The sequence below is a fragment of the Solea solea genome, chromosome 5 (genome assembly GCF_958295425.1).
Source record: "Solea solea chromosome 5, fSolSol10.1, whole genome shotgun sequence".
Classification (NCBI taxonomy): Eukaryota; Metazoa; Chordata; class Actinopteri; order Pleuronectiformes; family Soleidae; genus Solea; species Solea solea.
This window is the reverse complement of record NC_081138.1, coordinates 16,583,722-16,609,948: the sequence shown is the minus strand read 5'-3', so window position 1 is coordinate 16,609,948 and position 26,227 is coordinate 16,583,722. Positions and strand designations below refer to the sequence as shown.

General features: G+C 43.6%; 1 protein-coding gene across 7 annotated transcripts in view; it reads right to left on the bottom strand.

Moving 5' to 3' along the window:
* The window catches only part of celf6 (CUGBP Elav-like family member 6), a 125,876-nt gene that overhangs the window by 17,932 nt on the left and 81,717 nt on the right, over nucleotides 1-26,227 (bottom strand). For 2 of the 7 annotated variants that reach the window (XR_009240223.1, XM_058628712.1), the window contains exons 4-10: nucleotides 16,996-17,124; nucleotides 13,067-13,146; nucleotides 5,348-5,521; nucleotides 4,297-4,444; nucleotides 2,917-3,066; nucleotides 2,050-2,112; nucleotides 1,385-1,465 (exon numbers count right to left, since the gene is read on the bottom strand). Coding sequence is in view for 6 of the 7 variants with exons in the window: in XM_058628712.1 (XP_058484695.1) it covers nucleotides 1,385-1,465; nucleotides 2,050-2,112; nucleotides 2,917-3,066; nucleotides 4,297-4,444; nucleotides 5,348-5,521; nucleotides 13,067-13,146; nucleotides 16,996-17,124 (825 nt within the window). In the remaining variant the exon portion in view is untranslated. The remainder of the gene's footprint in view (nucleotides 1-1,384; nucleotides 1,466-2,049; nucleotides 2,113-2,916; nucleotides 3,067-4,296; nucleotides 4,445-5,347; nucleotides 5,522-13,066; nucleotides 13,147-16,995; nucleotides 17,125-26,227) is intronic. The other 5 variants (XM_058628713.1, XM_058628714.1, XM_058628715.1 and 2 more) reach the window with 5 other exon arrangements.

Here is a 26,227-nt window from a genome sequence, read left to right as displayed (position 1 = left end):
CGACTTCTGCTCCTCGTCTCTGCTTGTGGCTAAAGACTTGAGGCAAATTGTGCTGTGAGTTTTCTAACGGAGGTGTTGGAAGTTGGTTGCATCATTTAATGTGAGTGCCAGGTTTCAACGTAGCGGTGAAAAGAAGCCGCTCAGCTGCATCAGCTTTGGATTCTTTGTTACGCCGTCCGCAGCCAATATGAGTGTAACAGGTAATTTCTTCTGCAGTATTAATAGTGCAATAGGTTATAACATTATCGTGACAGTTACAGACTAATGACCACTTTTTTTTCTTGCCGCTACGAACTCATTTGTGAAATGATTTGGACACTCACAATTGCAGAGAGAAAATAGCGCAGTAAACGGAGAGTGAACTGCTTTCCCGTCAGCATTGTTCGATGGCACTGAACTTCACAGGGCAGACACCTTTTAAAACTTCAACGCAGGAAAATCCTTGATACTTTTTTCCTGTTCAACAAATGAATTCGCTTTATTGATTCAAAGTTGAGGCGTATTTAGTTTCTCCACAAGCATCCGACAATACCGCTTTGCTGCTGGGTTATAATATATGCCGTATTGATGTTTGCGCTGCCGTATAGCACTGACATGTCACTGTTCTGCCTAATGCTCTTAGCTGAAGTGTGAAAGACACATTTGCAAAGAGCAGAGTAAAGACACACTCTCTCTCTCTCCTCTCTGCGTGTGCGCGAGACACTTGTCAGATTTTCTAATGATTCAAATGTTCCAACCGTATGAAGTGAGAGATGGGATGAACGTAACAAATACATTTATGTGTGTAAAGTGGCAACGTTTACGTGTCGCTGCACTGAATTTATGCACTTCCGTCACTACGACTCTTGTCCCGCGCTGTCACTATCAAACTTTCTCTCCCGGCATTGTTGTAAAACACCCGACTTCTCCGTTGCTATTCTAAATATTCATGCCACTCTGCACTGTCTCGTACAATCATATAGATGAATAATTGATACGGACAAATGTGTGACAAAAGTGTGATTTATAATCACTGTATAACCTATGGATTTATTACATCTGATGCTGTGGCACATGAATGAATACCAGACCAGGAGTGGTAATAAATGATTATGCATGCAGCTAATTAATCTGATGAATATTTATAACCACTTAAACACATTGTAATGGACTGATTAAGCAGTCCAACGCTGCGAGTTTGAATTAGTGCAGTTTTTGAATAATGACAGAGTAACTTTCCATCTCACTGCTAATGTTCTTCTCTTTAAATGGGAAGCCTTTTTCTCTCATTTTCCCCAGCCAGCTTTTTCCTTCCCTCGCTAATTCAAAGCAGTGCAGCTACATTAGAATGGAACATGGCAATTATCACCTTTTATCTTGGGTGGGCGCGCTTGCTCGCTCTTACCTTCCCTCTGTTGCTGGGGAATGATGGTTGGTTGCTGGGGGAACGCTTGGCTGATTGGCGCATAGGCGGCGGGGTAGGCTGCTGTTACAAAGGGAGAACCAAAAGGGAATTTTTCATTTTTCCCCCATTTTCATATTTGATACAACACAAAACTGAAATCATTTCACTTCCATTTTGGTCATTGGCATCCTCAATACAACATATCAATAAAATGCATCACGACGGGGAGTTTGGGGTTCAATTAGCTGGCGGAGCACCACACAAAGAGGGAGTGGAGGACAGATCAACCGAGCAGACACACAAAGGAAGAGAGGGAGACTTACACCTTGGTAATAACACCTTATACGAGGTGTAATGCAGTCGCCTGAGAGGTCTATGTCATTCCTCATGTTGGAGGATATGGCAGGTTCAGATCCTGAGCTCATGATGTACTTTTAGAGTTAAGACTTTTTGTGTGGGCATATAATCAAGTCCACTGGAAATCCTTTCACAATCCTAATGTAAAGCAACCTAATCCAGGGGGAAATTGGCTGGTTGTCCGGCTATCTCTACCTGCCATAGTGTCTGCTGGTATGACGAGTGGAAAAGGGAGAGGGCGGAGGGAATGGGACAGATGGAGGGGGAGAGAGAGACAGAGAGGAGAAGAGGTAGGGTAGACAGATCACCTGCATAGTGCTGGACACCAGCATAAGCCTGTTGGAGAGGGTCAGTCACTGTTGGACTCTGTGCTGCAGAGAGATGAGAAGAGAGACAGCAAAAGTGGGGAGACGGGGACAAACATAAATAAAAGGGCAGAGAATGGTCAGGACAGACACAAAGAAAGATACTGTAAACAGAGAAGTGTGTCAGCGAGACAGAAATGGACTTTATCAGTCACAAACCGTCAGGGGGGCTGGGATTGCACAGTGAGTGGGAGAAATGTGGCATGTCATATCTCTCAGTTCTTCAAAATGCTTGTTTGCCCCAGATGTTTGCATCAAATATTAACAATGTGCCTAACAAACCACTTTGTAGTTCATTACAATTGCCGCCGCCTTTGCATAATGCAGGATGAGAAGTGCGTGTCTGTCATTTCTTCAGGACTCAGTCCCAGACAACATTAAGAAGCTGAGGACAGGCGGAGACACATCAAATTAGCCGTAATGGACTGATGGATGAACTGATGGATTCATCATGATACTGGAGCTGGCTGCTCAGAAAATCTGCCAAAGATGCTGCTGATTGACCCTCGGGCCTTAAAAAGCTTCAGTTCCATTCAGAAATAGATGTCACCACGAGAGTGTGACGTCGAGAGGTCTCCTGTCAACCTCGAGAAGCATGCCCTATGTTTCGGTTTGCCGCCGCAGACATGTGGAGCTCATACTTTGGCGATTCAGAGATGTTCTTATTCCTATCGAGTGCAACACTGGAATAATCAAGCATTCATACAAGCAGCGAGTCGTAAGGAGTGTCAGGGTCAGAGCACCCGTCTCATGACAGTAGATGTTACAAATACATGCCAGGTTATGTTATGTTAACCTTGATTGGCTCACCTGGGTATGGATGAATACCATTGGTGTAGATGGGCTCTGAGGTGGGCTGCCCGTTGCTTTGAGGTGGAAGTGCACTGAATCCATTGACCCCGATTGGGGTGGCTATGCTGGGCACAGCTGTAGCAGAGATGCCTGGGGGTGTGCTGGTGCCTGCGAATAGTTACAAAGTCGTTATGGAAACGGCGGGGCGCTTGGTTCATGTGATAAATCCTTAACAATGTGAGAACAAGTGGGGTTTATTTTTAATACGGAGACATTTTCTCATAAATGTAGTGCTGCACAACAGGCAAATAATGGGTCCTCCCGAGTACAAGTTCTGAGCTTTTTGACCCACAATGGAGGGCCAGTGTTTGTACAAATTGGTACCAACTCAACCAGGACTAAAGGTTCAGGTACAAAAATCAGTCAAGGTACCAATCTAATTTAGGTATGAGGTTACAATAGGGGGGGGGATGTCCGAACAGTTCTTTATGCTTAAATGTTTTTCTTTACAGGACTGCAATTTCAAAATTAAAAAAAATACATGTATACAATTGACCTATTTAGAGAAGGTGCAGAAGCCTATGCCTCTTCTGTTTACCATTCAACCTGTAGTGAAGACTGTCACTTTTTGTCATTGCCCCTTTGTGTACTGATGGGTTTTCATCATTTTTCTAATCCAGGTGAAGGGCATTTAGGTCTTGTAGGATTATGTTTGATGGGCATTACAACGTCTATGTAGGCCCTGTGGATTACAGATGCCAGGAACAGCACCAAGCCTCTTTTATTTAATACATTTGCGATGACCCTGCCCTCAGGCAGCCTGCCTACTTAGTGTCGAACCTTCACAGCTCCTCATGACAAGGACCAAAAAGATAGATCAGACTGGGGCCCGGGATTATCTCCCGCAAATCTTTGCTCTTACATTGTATAAGCCAAGGACTCTGCATCCAAAGTCATCGGATTGGCTGTGTTCCCAGAAAACACACACTGTCATTAAGACACAGAGTGAGAGAACAGACAGACAGACCGAGGGAGATAATGAGAGAGAGGAAGAGAGGGAGCGACTATAATGTGGCTGCCAATGAGTGTCAAGGAATGCTGTACATCTTCTCCTATCACTCCATACAAGGCTCCACTTCCTTTCATTTGAAACAGGTCTTTGTCTTCTCCAGTCTTAAATATGGAGCCTAGATCTTAAAAAATGTAACAAGGGCAAAAGTAGAAAGGCCTTCAGTAGACATATTACTACTGTTTCTATAATTCTCGCTAATGATGAAGTGAGTGCATTGAGAAACTGAGAGGGCAGTTCTGCCTATGTGTGTGTGTGTGTGTGTGTGTGTGTGTGTTTGCTCCTACATCCATGCCAAGTGTAATGTGCGTGTGCCTATTTGTGTATACCTGAGGACGGTGTCATGGGAGTAGCCACCAGGCCGTTGACATTGAAAGCTGCCATTTGCTGCATTTGCGCGGCAGCAATGGCTGCCATGGGGTTCAGGTAGGACCCTTGTGTCGCTGCCATCAGGGCTGCTTGCTGTTGCATCATCTGCTGTAGGATTAAAGAGCAGTGGGGAGGAGAGGCGAATGGAGGGATGGAGGGAAGGACAGAAAAGGAAAGGAGGGTGAAATAGCCGCAGGACCAGAACATGTTTACTCTCACATCTCTGTTTGCTTGGCCCATGCCTTGTTCTTGAACAGAGTGGTCTGTGTTGCCCTGCAGCGCTGCTTCCCAGCCACTCACACACCACTTGTGCTCATTATACTGACACACAATAAAGGCTGTGAGCAAAGATGAGTTGAGCAAGCTGGAGATTACATACAGCTATATACAGTATATGCAATGCATGCACGTATGAATATGTGTATAAGAGGAAGATGCAGCAGTGGCAAAGTTAGCAGAGATATTGTGCGTGAGTGGGCGATTCTCACCTGTCAGCGTGAGTTATTAGCAACTGTATGAGTGCAAAACCTCACAGACTCCTATCTCAGGCTGTGACTTTCACTTGTGAATATGAAGTGGGGATGGAGATGGGCTGACAGGGAGAGAAGCGAGGGGTGTGTGCTCTTGTTAATGACACGCACCTCTGTTTAAATGTAAAGGAGTTATGTGTAAGTGATGTATGCAACACATGTTTTCAAGAGGCGGCAGTTTGGATACAAAGAGCAAGTCGGGAAATGTGGGAATGGAAAATGAGCGTAAGGTGGATGCATGCAACAGTGTGAAAGTAAAACAGTGTAGTGCTGAGCGTCCATGATAAGCAGCTTCCCTAGATAAATGAAGGGATAAAAAGACAATATAAAAAGCAGTGCAGCATTTTCCTGTAAATGTGGACTCTTTAACATCAGCTTAATAGTGTGAATCACGTGCCTAGTGGGAGAGATCATGAGTGCAAACTGCAAGTCACAACAGTTTTGTTAACAGTTTTTTTTTTTTTTTTTTTTTAAAGCTCACCGTCTCCTCCCCCGCCGGGCTGAGACTTACAGCATGAGAGTAGGCGCCATACGCCCCAAACTGGATGGTCATGGGACTGAAGATGCCGAGCTGGCCCGCCATTTGGTGCATCCTACGCAGGGTCCTCTCCTTATCCGTGTCTGCAAACTTGACCACCAGACTGGATGAGGCACCCTGGAGAGACAAGTATATTCACAAGGTTGGTACAGAGACACAACTGTAGTTTTGTAGATTAGTTGTGTATACTTCACTTTGTAGTCTTGTACTCTTGTGATGGCTTTCATATTTAGTTGCTGTCCAGAAATAACAAGACATACATATAAACAAACGATCAAGTGAAAAGGAATTTAAATATAATGCATGGAGCTGTCGGTTTCAACAAAGCAGGCAAACTGATGACACTCGCTTTGCAACAACAATGTTTACTTTCAATCCGCGTCGAGGCAAATGAATTACGACAGGCACATACCTGACAAGACTATTGCTCGGCTTTATATGAAAGGTATTAACAGCATGTGCCCATAAATATGAACACATTAAACATAATAAATCTGACCATAACAAAAAAGTGTTTGAAAGCAGCTTTCTCACAATGACTTGGTAAACAAAATGTTGCCTACATAATAAAAGATTCAAAGATTCTTAGTCCAGTATCCGGTTTCACCGGTGTCTCTTGTATTTCCTATCCAAACAACGTCCAAGTTGACACTGCACACACTGGTGCCCTTCGTAATTTGCCTGCCACCGGGGTTTGAAGCCCGTCAAGTGACCCGTCGGACAGTGAAGCGATTGATCGTCGGACAGAAACTTATTGTTCATAACATTCAGCCTTCAACTCCTGACATTTCTAACCACATGAACCAGTGGTGCTGAATATGCACATTACTGCAGTCACTTAGCTGTCAGCATTAAATGGAAGGGAATAGTGAGTGATATTTGCTTTTGTGAACTTTCCAACTCCACTGTCTACACTGGGAGTGAAGTGTGATCCTAAGCAGATCCCTCAGGAGTCCTAGTCACCCCACTGGTGAAGCTCCACTGAATACCATCCTGGGTAATTAGGTCTGACAAAAGCCTTCGGCATGTGGACGGCGAAGTATTGACTAATGGCTCTGCCTTATGGCAGATATAGTTCCATATTGATGTCCATGCTCCTGAGTTTGCATCCAATTAAATCATTTGAGAGACAGAGACCAGAGTCACTTCCTCATGTGACATCCAGGCAAGGAGAAGAGGGAGGGAGAGTGACTGTGTGTGTGTGAGTGAGAGACAGACAGACAGACAGACAGAGAGGGGGGAGACTGCCAGGCAGAGAAAACAGCTACAGTCACTGTCAAAAAGGCCAGGCTCCTATTTAATTATAGGCTGTGCATGCTGGGAAAGAGCACGGAGCACCACCAGGTTAGAAGGACATAGTCAGCCAGGGGGCAGTTAGGTTATGATTAGTAAGATCATAATAGCAAAGACATGAGGAGAGAAGGCCCCCATAATCACAACTTGGATCCATCTCTTATAAAATCTTTCATCTTAAAAAAGGTTGTATTCATGCTTTAATGAATAGTTCCATATGTTCTTTGAGTATAGAAATCTGTGAAACTGTAGTAGGGCACACTGTGCCTGTGAGGCTGCATACACCTGTTTCTGTGGTGCACCCTGGTTCCTTTGGAGTTAATTTTGTTTTTTTAAAAGTAAACCGAATGGATTTGAAAGCAAAAACTGTATTTACACAAATAAAACTATGGTGACTTTTTATTTTATTTGCAACCGTTTATTTTTGTTTCCAAACTCAAAGGTTTTCTTTGTGACTCCTGTTTTTGCTGGCAACTTTTCTTCATAAGATTCATAAGCAAAAGTTTAGGTTTTTTTTTTTTCTTTCATATCCATTCTTTTTGGTTGCAGATTGAAGACTGAAAATATAAGTATATACTGTAAGTGCAAACTGAAATGACTCAAAGTTCTCACATAGATAGCTAACCCGGCTATCTAAACATATCATTTACAGAAACAAACAAACAAGGTCCCCCCCCCCACCCCCCACCGTGAAGCTGAATACTGCAGTGACGCAGTGAGATTGTGTGTTAAGCCCCAACATAACAAACATAGTCTGCGTTCCTGTAGTTTAGCCTTACTTTCATTCTAACTCATACAAAAAGTGTGTCCCATTTTCATAAGCCTTTCATGAAATTTTAAACAGGAAAAGAGAAAGTGTCATTGAGAGGGCAGTTTGCCGGGGTGGTCTTGATGCTTTGGGGGTTTGGTTAGTCAAGGCTGCTGCTGCAATCTTTTCATAAAACATAGTTTAGTTAGTTATTTATTTATCCTGCCTCCCAGCAACACTCAATACTATAAAATCCGTCATCATTTTCTTCGGCTTTGTCCCACCCACAGCAGTTTGCCTGACTATCATTTTTATATTATAATGACAAATATGCATGTGGAAAAATATGTTTGTTTTTTTTGTTTGTGTGTTGTTTTTTTTGTTTTTGCAACCTATTAGACCAACCCATGTGGAAGTAACGCAACCAGGAGAATGTGTTGCCTGTAGATAACTGTACAAAAGAGGCAGGGGAATGAAGGAAGGCCTCAGCATGCACCCCAGGGACAGTGTGTCTCAGATGGGATCCTATCAGAGCCAGTCAGCACCCCACCTCAGGCCAAAGGAGACCCATCTGGAGTTTCCCCCTTGGAGCCATTTCAATTAGTTAAATCAATAGTCCAACGTGGCGGCGGTAACGGCACACTTTTTCCTCTGTTTCATTCCCTCCCACCTCTTGACCTTTTTCACTTCCCTTTCAACGTTGTGGGCCAGTTGACAGGACTTGGCTGTTGCATTTAATGAGGCTGGCACTGAGCAACCATGTTCCTCCAGCGATGTTGCTCAGGCCTGCACACAGCATGGGGCCCTGGCATTTAGATCACATTCATTTTCTGCCTTGTGTATCTGTGTATTCTTATATTCATTTAATACCTCATGAAGAATGCATTGTGAGCATCAGGACCGTGAAAGCCAGAGGCTGCCTGTGCTCACTGCACCGTGACTTGAGCCAGACAAGGCCAGACTGTGAGGCAAGTCTGGTCTGGCTTCTCCCAGCAGAGTGTTCTGCTGTAGACGACAGCGGCGGGAGCAAACCCACGTCTGCAGTGTCTGCGCTGAAAAGTCTTGGCAGCAGCACGGAAGCACTACAATGGCCTACGTGTGTGTGTGTGTGTGTATTGTCAATACTGCCACTCATGTCGGACCAGCGTTTGTGAATTCCACATGAAGGTAAAATGACCCTTCTGAAATAATGAATAAATGAATACGCAAACATCTTATCGTCGCTGCCATATTCTTACATCTCGAGCTGATGTATTCTGTCGAAATCCAAGGCCTTATCAGAAAAGCAGATTTCAGAGTGTGGCCACCCTCACAGATCAAAAGTTCCCCTCCACATAAAGAAAAAGGTAATATGTGGCCAGGTAATGAAGGAACAGGTGGCAGCAGGCACTAGATGCAAGCGAGCCACTCCTCACTGGTAGCAGAAAATCACAAGCTGACAAACAAACAGAATAATAACCTCGACCGGCATGACTCCTATACCTGGAGAGAAAATGAATTTGCTGAATTTGATAAGGGCCAACAGGGAGCCTTCACTTTTGACAGTTACAACTAAGGAATTTGTCACGGGTTCAAAAACTAATCAAATTTCTTCAGCGACACACTTGACTGTTGAAAATCTCCTATATTGGATTTGTATAGGCCATGGATGTGTAGATGTGGGGGAAATACACAGCGGTAATTGAGGGATTAACATTTAACTATGCCAGTCAACTGGCATTATTCCTTTATCTTGGCATTGCTGTGATACAAAGACTGGCGTTAAGTGTCTGCAAACAGGTAAACAGGCCCTCGCCCTCCTTCCTCTGCAAAGGCTTACAGCGATATTCATACTCGTCGAAGGGGAACTGTCGTTTTCTGAAGCGTACTAATGATCAGCTAATAACATGGTGAGAACCTCGTTTTTCCCTCATTCAGCAAACGAATGCTGCTACGTTTAAGAGACACAATGAAACTTCTAGTTTTCTACAGATTTAAAGACTAACGGTGCGCATCAGGAATCGGTTCGAAAATTAATTGAATACACCATAACAAGTTTTGCCGGGTAATTGACTGAGCCGCCAGTGGTGACTGTTTAACTCTCAGTAACAGTAGATGATGCCGCCTCTGTCTTGCTGCCCATCACATACTGGTGAAGATGCAGAGGGGAAAAACTATTTGCATATTTTCTGCATGTAGAATGTGTTCCACATAGTACTTATATTTGTCCATAAATAGCACGTTTCACTCTCACGTGTGCAAGAAACAAAACCTCCATATAGTGTGTCAGCTACACGCCGGCCAATGTTGTCTACAATAGCTGCATGCGGTGTGTTTGAGGACTGGTGTATGGCAGTGACGGTGCTCTCTGGCTCGGTCTTATCTCTCATTAATCCAGAATGATTGTATCACACATGCATGGTCTTGTTGCTGCCAACACCAGCGAGCTACAGAGGCCCCGTCAGCCACGCTGTGACATGGAACATGACAATGTCTGCAATTTGCTGGGTGCTGTCTCCCTGTCGTCGGCTTTCCCATTTTTTTTGAAGCTTTGCCACCTGTGTCTTTGCCGCCTGACACTGTGATGCGGTGAGAGTTCCCGCTTTAAATCGCCTGCAATTTACACGGAATATCGATTAAAGCGATGACTCAATCCATCAGCGCGTGCCATTTCGTGGCGTCTCTTGTCTTTGAGCGTCGTTGAACCCTTTCCCAGGTGTTACATATATGGTGTGTGTGTGTGTGTGCCAGGTAACACAGATGCTGTAGAGAGAACATTAAGAGGGATAGAGAGACAGTTCTTTGTTCAAGGTTCATCCAGACCTCACAGCTGGCAGCAGGCAGTGAACAGTGCAACCCACTCTCTGAATCCTGCCTCCTGTTAGTCTGTTGTTGACAACATGTGGCAGTGATATTATCCAAATTAACTGCATCCCTCATTGGTACCAAAGCCTTAGTTGGATTCTAGTGGCCACCTTGCCTATTAATCTGAGAGGAAGTTGGATTTGGGCAGAAGACGATAACAGGTGCAGGGATAGAAGGAGAGAGATGCGGATAATATAGATTATTAATAAACATTTGGATGGCTGGTGGTCCGCCCTAGGTCTGTTTGTAGCCCCATATGTTGTGCGGACAGTTCATCTGCTGCGAACCTCAGGTGGTTTCGTGACCCAACATAATGGAATCGTGCCTGGGCTGTAGCAAGACACCCACCCACACACACACACACACACACACGCTGTCCTTGTGAGCCAAATGTTGTTCTGAGTGAGTCTCAAACAGCACGGCTCACCGGAGTCTAATTATGTTAATCTTTTGGATGTAAACATTTATTGATTGAGTCGACAAATACTTTGAATTCAAGTGAAATGTCTTAGTGATGATCAAATTTCAAAAAAGTGTGCATGATGAGCAGGATTACGGTTGGGCTCGAGGTCTCCAGCTGATGAAAATGTGACCCTCATGGTTTACAAGCCGAAAGGTTTGGTGTGTGCTGAGCTCAGCTACTGCACACAAACGCCAACCGGCTCCGACACTTACTTCCCTTCCTCGCCACTTCAGTGTAATGCAAAACGAGGCAACATCAAAAAAATGTGTAAATTACATCTGGCTGCCAGGACACTATCTGGCTGCCAGGAAGCATCCGTAAATATTTACTGCAGAACATCAGTGAAATGTGTGAAGGTGCGGATGTCTGCCAGAAAGAGTGTGTGCTCGTGTCCACGTCCAGTCATTACACATCGTAATTCATCATTTCTCTTACTTTTTGGGTGGCCCTGTTCAACCCTGACTATGAAGTATGTCCAATTTGTAATTAACTGCAATTTGACAAGAGTTATAGGTTTGGAGGCGTCCTTTTTTTTCCCCACAACTAAAGAGATCAGCACCAACTAATCCTATACTTCATGCATCTCGCAATCACGCTGCTGGTTTCCACATGTCCTTGTGCATACAATAGTATAGTTCACGTTGCAGGAAAGCACTTTAAATGAATGATTCTACACCACCTGTATTTGTGTTCTGTGTCTGTAATTGAGGAAAGCGCCTCCGAGGGCTGACTGTTTTACAGTTCTGCAGAGCAGCACTATAACATGTATTTATAGCACAACATGTATATATAGCCCCCGTTCTCAGGATATAAAGGATAAATATAGAAAAGCCTAAAGCTAATGGGAGGCGGACAAACTAAAACTGTCCCATAATATTATGAAAGACTTAAGGCTGAAATATTAGGGCGCAGTTGATGAAACAAAAAGGGAGCTTATTAATCTGACCTCAATTTGAACATCTATCATAACTCTAGGGTGCTTTTCAATATTATTGGCATCCTTGTTAACCTCCCTTCTAGTCAGAGTAATTAAGCCTCCCTTGATAAAAGTTTGCGAAAGTGTTTAATATTCTTCGACAAAGCAAAGTCCCCTAACAGGGGCCAAACTGTCACTGTTAATGATGAGTCCACTTTGAGAAGTCATTTCTCCCTTATCTGTCCACACCATGTGAGAACATATTCAGTGGTCAATGCTTTTTTTCTTTTCACTTTAATCTGTAGTCGTGTAGTGATGGCAAGTGGTTAATTCATTCTTTCAAACGTGTATTCCGAGGAAAGGTTTACAATCAAAGCAGCACTCTCTCTATGTCCCTAAAAACAAAGTTTCTGGTGACACTTTTGATCTGATACTCAAAATCTGTCAAGCCATTCTCATAATTGTCAGATGTTGACATGCACTGTGCCCTGCAGGTCTTCAGAGCTCCATCTTGAAGAAATCAAAGGAATCCAAATGTGCAGTACACTCTGCAGTCAATCATATTATTCATATAGTCTTCTCTGAGACATTTCTAGAGCTGCAACTAACGATTATTTTCATCATCGATTCATCTATCGATTATTTTCTTGATTAATCATTTGGGCCATAAAACATCGGAAAACCTTCAAAAATGTTGATCGGTGTCTGGAAATGACGATGTTCTCAAATGTCTTGTTTTGTCCACAAACCAAAATGATTAACCTTTAATGATTTCTTTGTTATCCAGAGCAAAGAAATGAAGAAAATATGCACATTTAAGAAGCTTAAACAATCGGAAATCTTGTTTTAATCATGACAAAGGCTATCAAAATAGTTTAATAGATTAAATATTAATTTAGTAATCGATTAATAATTGTTTCAGCTCTAGAAATTTCAGCAAAATGTTCTGTTAAGTCAAGGAAATGTATATCAAACAGACAAACCTATACAAAGTCATGCGTTTATCATTATTTCTTCTTTGTTTTACTTCCATCACTACACTCGTGTCTCTACTGTGAGATATTAATACATTCAAGAATGTGTGTGCATTGCTCAATCGTAATATCTGATAAGGCTTTGAATGTAAATACCTTATTAGAAGCAGGGGGAGACAGAAATGGATACGGAGGGAAACGCGAGATACAGAGTGTGCAGCTGTGTGCGGCGGCGGCGAGGTGGTGGATGCTGTTTGTGTGATGCCATAGCAAGAATGTATGTGAGACTGGAAAGTCTGCCTATTGTTGTATGTAAAACCGGCTGGCATAAACACAACTTTCTCCAAACTGTTACCACAATAACGTTGACTCATTTATAGCACATCATTTATAGCACCTCATTTTACATGCATATATTACTTACAGGCATAGTCTGTCCACCATGCAAGGTGTTGATGGCAGCCTGTGCTTCTGCGTGGCTGGAGAACTTGACAAAGGCACAGCCTGCAAACAAAGAAAGAGGGAGAAACAGAGGGGAACGACATCAGGGAAGTGGCCTTGAAATGAGGGGGAAAAACTGTTCATTAGCTTTGTTTTCATGTGATCTGGTTTGTAAATATCCTGCAACTGGTGTGTTCAGCGCATAACTTTGAGTAAATCAGTCTAATTGTAGTGAAGGCACTGGGTGCGTGGAACACTCTGTCCCTTGCCCATTTCTAATTCCACCCCCTTCCCCTTTGGAGCATGGAGCCAAGGCGTCTTCTATCCTGACTTGTTTGTGATTATTAATCTGTTTAATATTTACACGTTGTGATTTGTGTGCAGTCACTCATAAAAGAGATTATGATGACAAAAGAATAGTATTATAATCTGCCCATCTAACCGAATATTTGCACACACATAATTTCAGACGGCGCGGGGCTTTGCTCAAGGGGCATTCAAATCATCCTAAATCTGTTGTGTAGTTATTGCACAAAAGGAAAAGTCAACATAAGAAGTTGGCCTGCAGACAAAGGATCGGGTGTCGACAGCGGCGTATCGGAGCGTCGCCGCATTAACATTTCAAATGATATTAAAAATGATTCAGGTCTATGATAATACTGCGCAGTTTGTGCTTTTGAAGTTTACATATCCTCACCACATGATTAAACAGCGTGTCAGTGTGCCGGTTAGGACAGGCACTTAACTCCAACGTGAGAGCAGAGGAAGCTGGTGAACTGTATTACAGTGGAACCGAAACGTGGTCATTTTCCAAAAGCCATTAAATTTAAACAGGAGCTATTTCTCTAAGTTTTATGGTCGTCGGAGACTGCAAGATGTATTTTGTCCAGTCCTATTCTTATCCTTGCCTTCAGGTAGCTCATGTGTTAAGTCAGGAGATGCCTAATTAACAAACCTTTGGATTAATTTTGCCCCTTTTTCATAATTGTGTCGCTCCCGTGTCATAGAACCAGACAGGCCTTCCTGGGCTCGGTGCCTGGTTTCTTGAGAAATGCTGATACCTGTTCGAAATGGTTTGTGTGTTCATATACATTTATTCAGGCTTATTCATTCCCAGAGGAGTCATGATGATTCATTTAAATTACAAATCTCGCTAGGTAGGCTCAGGAGATGGTTTTTGACAGCGATCCTTTTATTGTACGTCTCAGAAGCTTTGCTTCCCCCGGTGTACAAATTAGTGATTTCCCGGCAAAAAGGACATGCAGTATGTGCACAGTCAGTGGAGGGCAAATTCCACCTTTAAACCCATCCACTTTGCTGCCACACAGTAAATGAATAAAGTACTTGAAAAGTGCTGTGTGCAGAAATGTGAATAGGAAAGGCCGTGTGTTTTCTGTCCTGTCAAATGACATCAAAGTTGTATGGATTTACAGAGGCAAGCCAACAAAAAGCCATTGATTGATGCACTTTGGCACTGTTTTACTTTACATGGACGGCCCTCCTGATGGAGACAGGGAAGGTCTCCATTTGTACATCAGCTGACTGTGCCAATTCACTGCAACTCTGTATTTGAAGGAACAAATGTGTTTAGTGGAAATAATGAGCAGCGATTTGTTCTCACAAAAGCCTTTTGGTTTTGTGAAGCAAGATAACTTGCTGTTAGTTAACTGGCAAGGCTATTGGATATTGTGCCAGGGTCCCATTGACCTTGGCAGCTCAACCCAAACAGAGAGACATTCAAAACTGCAGGGCTTTGGCGCACGGCATCAATGACCGTGTCATGCCGAGCATAAAATGTCCTCAAAGAAACAACGCTCGAGCCTTGATGCTCCTGACCTAAAATTAAAAAAAAAAAAAAAAGTAAGGGACACCGAGCAAAACATCTCAAAAGAACCGAAAGTGATACAGCCTCATAAATTATAGTGCACATATTGAGTTTTTGAATTTGATGGCTCAGAATGTATTGGGGGGGGGGGGGGGGGGGTTGTATTGCTTTCAAGCGAGAGACTCCACGCTGCCTTTTGAATTCCCGGGGTAATAATATGTATGCATGAATTCCATCCCACTGGATGGATGACATTTGTAACACAACTTAATTATAGACCTAAAAGCCATCTCTCTATTATTCCTGACAACTTGAGGCTCTATTCAACTCTGGCAGCAAGCGCTGCACTTTGAAAGTACTTTGAGGAGCGACGGCATAGAGAGATGGATGTTAAACTTCTTGGCCCTTTTTATTGGGTGAAGAGGGGGCGCTGAAAAGCTCCGAGTTGCATAAATTTACATCAACATGGGACAAAGCCTCTATCATGCAACAGATAGCGCTGTCAATTTCAAGGTCTGTCTCATTCAAATTACAGAGACCCCATCCCCAAGTGAGATTGCTGGCAAAATAATTTGCTGTAACATCCCGTAATGACTGTATAGAACTGTTGCCCCTTGCGTGATAGGACCAGATCTGTGTACTGTATGAGACCTTTGTCTCGTGAAAGCATTCATTATTGCAGATTCTTCCATTTGCCCAAAAGTGAGTGATCAAGCCACTGATAAAAAAAGAAAAAGAAAAAAAGACAAAGACCAACAGAAGAAATAATGGCATGTGAAGACAGGAGCAAGAAAAGGTGTTTGCGAGTTGGGCGGAGGAAGGTGAAAAGGAGTGAGAGTGCGAATGAGTCGGAAACTGGTTTCTCTCTGAAACAGCAGCAGCCCTGGCCTGGCCTTATTTCGTTCTATGTGCCGTCAGTCAGCTTGAGGCATCTGAGCAGACAGGAAGGCGAGGAGCGGGAGAGGCAGAGCGTCACAGTGAAACAGGAAACAAGCCAGGGAGCAAGGCAGGTGGTGGGCCGGTGGGGTGACGCAGAGCAATACACCCTGGATTAGCAGTGAAAGGAGCAGATGCAGACACAGATAGGTGTGGTTCAGTAAAGCCAGTGTTACTCTTTCATATACTCGGAGGGCTCAGCCAATGCCTTTTCCTCACCCTCCCTCACATTCTTCTCACACATTCATGTGCTTCACATAGGGGAATAAATCATTGTCAACAGAGACAAAGAATGATTAGGTTTCGAGAAATATCATTGGCCTTCTCGCACCAAATATGGATGCAAGACATGGGATCCATCAAAAGATTATTTCAGAGTCTCTCACATGCCCACCTGTATCACACGTTCTGACAACCATCTTTAATCTGACCACGCTCCACATGCTAAGTAGCACACGAGCACATAAATGTGTAAGCTATTCCTAAACCCAGTGACGGCAACAGAAAGCCAGAACCTGGCTGCTTTATTTACAGGGGACCATTATTGTCCAATGGTGTCTCAGGGGAGGGATGACAGGAATGTGGGAAACAAACATGATTACACCCATTTTCAGATCACAGGAAGAGGAGGAGGAGGAGGAGGAGGAGAGGGTGAGCAGAAAGACGAGGTGTTGTATGATGTATTTGTTCAAAACAAGCCCAGGGAGATATGAGCTGCTGTGATGAAGAGACGGCAAACTGTAAAAGAAGTTTGGAAGGGAGAGGAAGGGAGAAAAGGTGTGAGCGGTAAAGCGTGTGAACAAAAAGGGGAAGGGACATAAAGGAAGTAGTGTGAAAAAGGGAGTTGGCAGGAGAAGGTGTCGGAGCGCAGTGACAATGAGGTATGAAAGAAATGCAAGTGAGACACATACGGTAAGTGGTGCTGAAGAACGAAAATTGTATAGCTGAAGGGGAGGGGGAGTTACTGCGAGGAGTGGAGTGGGTTGCAGTTGATGTCAATGAGTGCACGGCAGGTGAAGCTTATTTAAAAATCTTAAGAGGGGAAAGGGGAGGAGAGACGGCACATGCACAGACAGACGGACGGACAGGTAGGAATGAAGAGGGACAGACAGGGCAACAAGTGGGAGAGTGGGAGGAGTGTGGGCTCTGACCCTTACTGGCCCCATCAGGCCCTCGCAGGACGGTGCACTCCTCGATCTGACCGAAGGTCTCGAACAGCCGCCGGACGTCGTCCTCGCTCTGCTGCTTGCCGAGCATTCCCACAAACAGCTTCCTGTCTTCTGGATAGGGGGGGTGGGGGGTGGGGGAGGAGAGAACAGACAAATGCTACAGCTGATGGCACCGTTCTGCTGAAGTGAGAGGAACCCGTGCAACTCAACACCACCCTCTCCCTCTTTTTTGCAGCTGATTGCTGTGTTGAACCTGCTGCTGCCACTGTTGTTGTTGTTGTTGTTGTTGTTGTTGTTGATGATGATCTAACTGTTGTGTGGCGTGCCACCCCGTGGTAGTATGAGGGTGAGACGTGTTTCCATTTAGAGTGAGCTTTTTTTAGATTGTGCCACAGTGATTAATGGTACTGATGATGTTTTCAGAGCTATTATTTTCAGGTAAAGGTAGAACGGGAGCAGCGATATTTTTGCCCAGGCTGACAAACGGATTGTTTCGAGGCTTAAATCGCTGAGATGAGAGAGAACATGCAGAGCATTGGTGTTATATTTTCTCATTACCAATGCAGTCGGAAGCACGGTAAATAAACAGTAAACTCTGTGTCAGAGGTGCTTGCTGCTGGGAAGTGAATATATCTAATGGAGTTTTAAAATGTCAGCAAAGTCTTTCCGAAGATGAAGTAAGTAACACAACTTGACATCACCTTAGCCAGTATATATTGGCTTGCCCTTATGCTGCACTTTATATAAACATGTAAAGTTTAGGGCTTTCATGTTTCTTCAGTATGTATGTTTGTGGGTAAGATAAAGTCAGTGAACAAGTAATTTGGGAAATCTTTGCATTGTGCAGTGTTGGCTGCATGAAGTTGTTGTGTAGATGACTGCAGAAAAACTCTACATGTGTTGTTTTTAAAGTAAAGGGTGTACACAATTTATTTTTGTACTCCAAGTAACCCTAACCAACTTCCTTTTCAACCCAGTGCCAGATATTGTCAGTACTGATCATTGCAAAGCATCACTCTGAAAGCTACAAGGCCAAGTCATAATGCCGCAGAATCACGCGGCATCACAGTAGGTAGGTTTGATTGGTTTGCTTACTTTTGAAGTGTGAATAAATGACATATTTTTGTGTCAAATATAGAAAAAAAAAAAAAAACACTTGGCTATGAGATCTATTTAAGGGACATAATAAAGTATAATACATAAGTGAATTACTGCTGTTAAATATAAGGACGACATCCTGCGATCTTTAAGGTCATTGTAAGTGGTCAAGGAAAAGTAATAAAGTATGAAAAGCATTATGTGTTGACTAAATCTCATGCGACTTTAAATTCTAGGCTGACTCACGTTTCCCAATTTCCCGATCAAGATTTAGCTGGAGTGAAATTTGCAGAGTTGCTCTTCATTAAGTTTGAAGGGCAGATCTATCTACACCAGTATCTCCGCCACTGCTTCCTGTCGTAGCTGCTTCCTAAGCATCAGAGGGGGGCACTCAGGCTCAGATATATGGGCTCCATACCATTACTATTTGGCAAGTCAGAAAGCCGGATTTTTCCAATTAATCTTCCTGGTGGCCTAGCACAAGACAGAGTATTCATCTCCTTAACATCTTTTACATTATGCATTCCCTCTTCTGCACTGTTGTGGGATGAGATGGCGACTAGCAAGAACTCATCGCCAGAATGATGGAAAGTGGCAGAAAGAGGAGGAAGATTTCATTGGAAATGACACTGTTGATCTTTAGCGTGAGTCATTTGACTAGTCAGGAGCGGGTGAGGAGCAGAGGGGAGGGGAGGAGCAAGAGCATCACCTGGGCCTCGACAGATGTGACGCCTCCTGTACCTGCCAGGCCCCATTAGACGCAGTTGTTCTAAAAATAAAGCAGCAGGGCTTCCTTTTTTGCAGTGGGGACATGGAATCCTGTTCCACTGCTGTGAAGTTCAAATAGGACACGTGCCCGCTACTCACTTGGCCACATAAATGAGCACCTGCATAATCAATAAGGCCATGCTGTCTGGTCTCTACCGCTGGTGCTGTAGCTGTGGTGTCAGTTCATGTTCCTGTTGTGACACCTCACACAGCAGTACTTGTGAAACCCACCAGCTGAGCCCAATGCTGCTGCTCATTATACCTCCTCCTCCTTTGGAGCTTCGGGTTGAAAGTGAGTGAGGACCACGAGGAGATCGCCACGGAGTCAGCCACTTTCGGTACACTGTCGACTGGGATTTAGCTAAGGCTGACAGGAGGATAGATATCAAGCTGGATATTGGACATCAGTGGATGAGTTGAGTCGCTATAAAGTCAGCCCTGAACAGGTGTTGTAAGAGAAATGAGCCTGACCCCTGTGTGTGCCAGCAAAGGTGAAACTGGCAGCAGCCAATACAGCATGTGAATGTTCCATGATGGCCCCCCTCCATCTTTCAGTTTTCTTTTTTTTCTGTCCCACCGAGGTGTCACTGTTGCACCTTAAATGTCCAGAGTGCACTTTTACAGGCCTCCTGCAGTGTGTTAATGTTTTGGGACAAAAGTCTCATCTCGGTCCTGGCCCGAGGAGATCTAATGGCGGCTTTACAAGGCTAATTAACAAGCCATGAGTGAGGTAATGAACTTTTCAAATGTGCTGGCAAATGCAAAAATAAATTACACCCCAGTGAAGGAATTAAAAGGAAGTGTGAGTGTACTTCCAAGCCTTCCTTTGGGAAAGCCACAGTGAGAAAATGAATTTGGAGCTGATATCTTTTCATTGCCTGACCTAAGAGTGTCTCAGTTGGCCAACTGCAAGCCCTGGCCAGAGTATAGATTGCTATTAATTAGTCCACTTTGCACCTGTCTCCAAAGTAGCTCTTATTGGATTTTGCAAGTTCCCGCTCATCTCCTATGGCCACTTGCTAGCATTAAATTGGCATTTTATGAATATTAATAAATATCTTGTAATGCACCCACTGTACAAGATGACTCCACGACCCCGCAGAGCTATCCATTAAAAGTGGGACGTGGAGGAAAAAAGAATGGTCCCTTCTTGTGTATTTGCATATGGGGGGGGGGGGGGGGGGGAGTCTTCCTATAGAAGTGACTGTGAATACAGAAGGGTATGACAAACCTTATTGAGCAGACTGTTGGATGTGGGTATTCAATAATCTGTGTGTGCGCACCTCTTTTTTCGTATCTCGATCTCTGCTATTTTACGCTGTTTGAATTGGTTTTAGTTTAAGTCATAGTGCACAGGACAACACATTAAAGACACAAAGTTTTGGAGCAGGTTTTGGCCCATACACTCTTACTTCCTCCCACAGACACACCATCATTATACTCGTCTTTTTTGTTTCCCCCCAGTGTTTTCATCTCCTGCCTGAAGGTGGGAGCAATCAAGTGGAAAATGGTTCCACGTCAGTCTCTAGCCATGTCCAAACTGAGGTGGCATGTGGACAGCCCCATTTTATAAATGCAAATAAAAAAGGAGATCAAAAAAAGTTATCAAAACACTACTGACATCTGACAATTGCTTGTCTCAGGAAGCCTTTTCATTTCAGTGCCCGGTATATTAAAAATTAATGGATTTTGCACAGACGCCATATGCTGTCAAGTTTGATGCATCTCTCCCTGGAATAAAGTGGTACTTGTGTTTCAGGCTGCAGTATATGCATATATAGTGCACTTTTCCTGCAGTTTTCTCTTTTTGTCTATCTATAACTGCCTCTGTAACTTTCTCTTTATCCTTCATAGTCACCACTCACCCTGCTGTTTCTCTCCAGGCATGGAATTAGTTGCTGTGAAGTCTACTTTTTACTTTTGTTTTCCAATAATGGGAATATTCTCTTTCAACTATAACTTCTATTCACCTGCATCGGGGTAAATATTTCTTTTTTTCTTTTTACTTACGTATTTTTCCTTGATTCTATTACTTTGTGCCACTGGCAGTAGTCAGGGATGCTTGGTAGTAGTAGTAAGTGCTCAGAAAGCATGGACAGCTGCATCCAACGATAAAAGATGCCTGCTAGGCCACTGGGTGCATTTCAAATGCAGAGTAATGTTCCAGGCAGCACAACAGAGAAGTTGTGCGTCTCATTAGAAAAGCCTGACATTGGGGGCACTGGTGCCTGAGAGACTCTGCATACTAGCTTTACAAAATGTTGTGAATGGCCTTATATTATTCAGTTACACTATTCATTTTTCATCTACTTTCTCATTGGAAAATATAGTAGATGATGAAGGGTACATGACTGGAATCAAACGGTGCTATCTGCTTTTAGACTAAGCTTTTGAGATATAGACCATTAGACTTTTCCATGTGAGAGAAACAATATAATATCCAAGAAATAATCACATGTTGGACACTATATTATCCATCCATCCATCTTCTACCGCTGTATCCTCCACATGAGGGTCACGGCGGGGGGTGCTGTTCCAATCTCAGCTGATATAGGGCGATCGGAGGGGTACACCCTGGACAGATCGCCAGTCCATCGCAGGGACACACAACAACAACCGTCCCCTCTCACACTCACGGTCAATTTAGAGTGTCCAACTTGCCTATTTAATGTCTTTGGACTGTGGGAGGAAACTGGAACCCAGAGAAAACACACACGCACATTTTCTGAGAACAATGAATTGAAGCTAACAGATTGACAACTTTTCCAAGCTGCCAGTTCGAAAAACTAAATGATATGACTGAACAAATGCAATGCAATGAACGATAAGAATGACAGAAAAGGGTCCACATTATATACATGAAAAATTATATATTGCCCTCAAAATAGAGAAGGAAAGAACATGTAGAAAATGTAACGTGTTTATCTCCAAAGACGTTTCTGATGCAGCGTATAGTTCTGTACACTATGTCTCACATTGTGCCAACTATGGGTCACCATCAGAAATATGGCTACCATCATTCCTTGCAGCACGGGAACTGGTCCAAAGATAGGATGCCCATATGGTTGATGCCTTCAGTCGACACAGTATTTCAAAAGTGATGTTGAAGATGTACTTAACACCATGGGTGCTGCTATTAACAAAGTCAGTGGATAGACGAATGGAGGTTCTATCCAGCAATTTAATGATCAGTAGTGTAATCAGGAAAGTAACTCTGTATCTCCTGCTGCAGATGGAGGTTGCCACAGCTCACTTTCCTAGTTCACCAACATTCTGAGTTGTTTCCATGTTACTTGTGTTAGAATAAAATATGTGTTAGCATTAATGTAACTTTCTTTTCTTAGAAACAGAATCCAAGAAACACTGAACCATTGAGCTGGGTGAAATACAACAGTTCCTTGTTCAGTGCAGCAAGTCAATTTTCTTTCTGAATTCTGGTGTAATTTTAGAATTGAGGAATACTCAAACTTAATTGAATAATGTATAATTTGGTGTTAATATGCAGTGTTGAGGTTAATGTAGCAAGTGTAAAAATAATGTAGTGAGATCATTGTAAAACTAGAGACACGGTGTGTGTTTCTGTACAGCTGTTTTTCCTCAACCCCCACAAGTGTTCCTTTTCAGCATTTACACTTCACTATTCACCTACTTAAGAAGCTCCATTCTACGTCGGACTCATGTTTTGTTCCTGTCCAGCTAACCGAAGTAATTAGACCCCATCCCTGTGAAAATGCTGCGCAACCCCACATTACTACTTTCTACTGCTGGTCCCAATCTGATGCGAGTGGGTTATCCTACATAGTGAGTGAGTGAGTGAGTTAGTAGATGAAACACTCAGAAGAGAACAAACATTCATATTGTCAGGGCATCAGGGACAATGAAAGAACACAGTCTTTGTGTTTGTAAATGCATTACTCATATCTCCAGAGCCATCACATCCATTTACTCGAGGGAACGAGGGGGGAGCTGTAAATCGTTTGATATGCATCAAAAACACAGAACAACTGAGGGAACATGTGAAGATATTTCCTGTTGTGGTCTCTGTCCAAAATGTTTGCGTGTTTTTTCTAGGCAAACAAAAAGACATTTAAATGAACGCCTTTTCACACAAGGTTAATATGCTGCATTTGAAAGTGATAGAGAGCCTTGTATTCTTCTGTCTGGCCATGTGTCTCCAGTCTCGGCTGTATTTCTCATCACACATATATCAACCACTGCCAGGGTTCCTCTTGACTATTCAGAGCGTTGCATGACCGTGTCCAGAGGCACAGAGGGATCTTTTGGCTTCATTTACATGTAAAGTGGAGCGTGCTCCTCTGTGGGTGTGAGGTGCCTCCAGACAGTCCCTCCCCTGTGGCCTGCCAGACTGAACCAGCCAGCAGCATTCACTCTTCCCTACCTGCTGGGGTGGGGCATGACAGCACAGTGCACGACATTATAAGGTCCTGTCAATCTCTCCGCTGCCCGCCCGGGGTCAACCTTCTGAAGAGCAGCAGGTTGGCAAGGACAAACATGACCCATTCACAATGACTCCCCTCAGCCAGACAGACAAAAGGCACGGACAAGATATTAAAAAGACTCACACCGGGCTGCTGACTTTCAAATGCAAGCACTGCAATGCTGCTGGCACTGTATGAGAATCCACAGGGACAAAAACAAAACAAAATGGAGATGCTAATAAACAAGTGGACTATGAAAAGTGTGGACAAATGCACTGTGAGTGACACTTTGTGAAATAGTCAATGTTGATGGCGGACACTGGGCATTTCGAGAAAGTGCTGAAACCATCTTATCAGAGTTAATAAAGGGAGAGGGGGTGTTGCGGGCTCACCCATCATCTCTGTTCTCATCAGTGTGGTCTCCAGTCTCACAGCAGTCACTAGAAGAGTGGGACCTGGCTCTAAGATTGTGTTTAGATAATGCCCATCTCCAATCATAGATAATCTGGCCCCATCTTTTCTTCACAGACACAGTGGCAGACAAGGTCAGGGGGAAAAAAATCCTGGCGAGGCTGGGAGGAGATAGGAACGGGGCGGCTCTGAGGTGATTTACTGCTGAGATTCACTCAGCTGCCTCCATCACCCTCCGTTAACTTTCTCATCCTGTCGTCTCTTCCACTCTTGCTCTTTCTTGTGTTCTATCTCTCACACACTTTCATTCCTCCTCGGACCTTCCACTGAATCCCCACTCTTTCTCTATCACTCGCTTCATCTCTCATTTTGCACTGCAGTACCAAGGAGACAAAGAAGGGGAAGAGGAACAAAGGATGAAAGGACGAGGTGTCTGTTTTTCCTAATTTCTGGCCTTTTTTTTGAATTTAAGCAAGCTATTTGGGTTTCATGAGTGCATATACTTTAGTATCGTGCCCACTCCATAGACTGTATTAAAAAGGATGTTGTTTTCCGGTTACAAGACAAACTCCCGTTTTTGAGATTTGCAATTTGACTGGCACCATGAGCTGGACTTTACCTGTAACTGGGCACCTACTGGACAATACTAGCTGTAAGACGTCCTGGTCCCCACTCAAACTGAAAGTTCTTGAGGCTGACTGCACATCGTGTACTTGTTTTTCATAATCTGCTCGTAAATTCAACCTTCAACCTTTGAATTTGACTTTTGCTTGTGTTTTAACTGAGTATTTCCCTGAGACTCCCTTGGAAAAAAGGTTCTTAATCTCCTTCTTAATGAAAAGCAAGATAAATGTTCCTAATGGGATTTTCCTGGTTATATAAAGGTTAAATTAAAAAATAAATAAAACATATGTGCCATTCTTTGCCATCTATTTTCTTCTCAATGGAAAAGTAATTTAGAAAACTGACATAATGTACTATTGGAGAGGACCTGAAACTATCAATTGAGACCATTACCTCCTCAGGAAAAATGTTTACTGCCATTATAAATCAAGAGAAGAAGGCTCATTGTCCCATAGACCTTCATTCAAGAGTTCTTTTTAGAACCAGCGGAGTCGCCCCTGTGGCCGACTGCCAGATCCATCCTAGTTCTTGGGCTTGACTTTTAAAACTTGAAGACTACATCCATTTTTATATACAGGCGGTTGTCTGCTCCTGGTCTGACCTGAGGGCAGTGATGAGCCCATGACTCATTTTGTCTTAGTCATGGTTTGATGGAATTGGGCAGAAAAATGGTGTTCAGCACCTCAGATAAATGCGGACTTTGCAGGGAAGACGTTGACTGACTCAAGGAACAAAACATATATTTAAAGACTGTGAAACTCTCTGTCTATGCTCTATTTTTTTCTAGATAATCTGAGGAAAAAAATTTAATAAAACATGAGTCTTGAAGTAGACCACCAGAGAATCAGCTCTGTGATACACAATGGCCACTGAGCGCCAGGATTGTGCGGCGCCAGGCCTCCTTAGTCATTTGCTGAGCTCTGGTTTTACTTTTTCTCCTGACACTCGTATATCCCCCCAGGGAGAAGATGTCTCTAAGGTACAGTGAACAAAAGAAGGGCTATTGGAGTCTCATATTGGAGTAATGGGCCCTAATGCCTTTGCAGGCACATAATTGAGACCCCAGCACAAGTTCCTATGACAGATAATTGCTGATGTCTTGGTAGTGATAAATGCGGAGGTGCAAATGTCCCAGTTCAACTCCAGGTTTGACAATCTAGAGGCCCCACTGGGATTGGTGCACCTGACTGGTCTGCATCCTTCCTCGGATGAATCCGCTGGAAATGTTCTCTCTTTTATGCAGTCCTCGCAGGGCTGTGTATTTTCCTTTAACCACAGGCCTTCATAGTAAATCTCATTTCATTGTCAGCTGCGACTGTGGTTTACTTCCCTGGCCTGTCGACTGACTTCCTGTTGCCATTAACGCTCAATATCTCTGTTGGGGCCTGTCTGCTTGGTCTTATTTCATTCTGTGCTGTGTCCCATCCTGTCCTCCCATATAGAAAGTTCATCTGACAGACAAGCAGGGGCTGTGCCAGCCTAAGAGCCCTCTGTATTTCATTCGCACTGCCTGTCCATCGTCCTTCTCTTTTTGCTGAAAAAGGGCTAGTAATTGATATTGGGACCCATCCATCCTCCTCTCTTAAGCCCAGAGATCCAATTTATCTTGGTGAGAATGTCGATTGGCTTTTGCCCGGGCCTTGTTGGTCAGACTTTGCCTGTTTTCAGATGGCCGTTAATTAAAGTAGTGCCATGACAAAAACAAGATCTACATTGGGGCGTGTGTGGCACTAGAAATGGGCCATCTGATTCACACTTGATAACATAAATCAGCAAAGTGGCTCACTCTCATCTGACCTAGGCAGTCTAAATCACCACTTTGAAATGCAGGCATCGGACAGACACAGACCGGTCCAATTAGATCAAATTCTAAC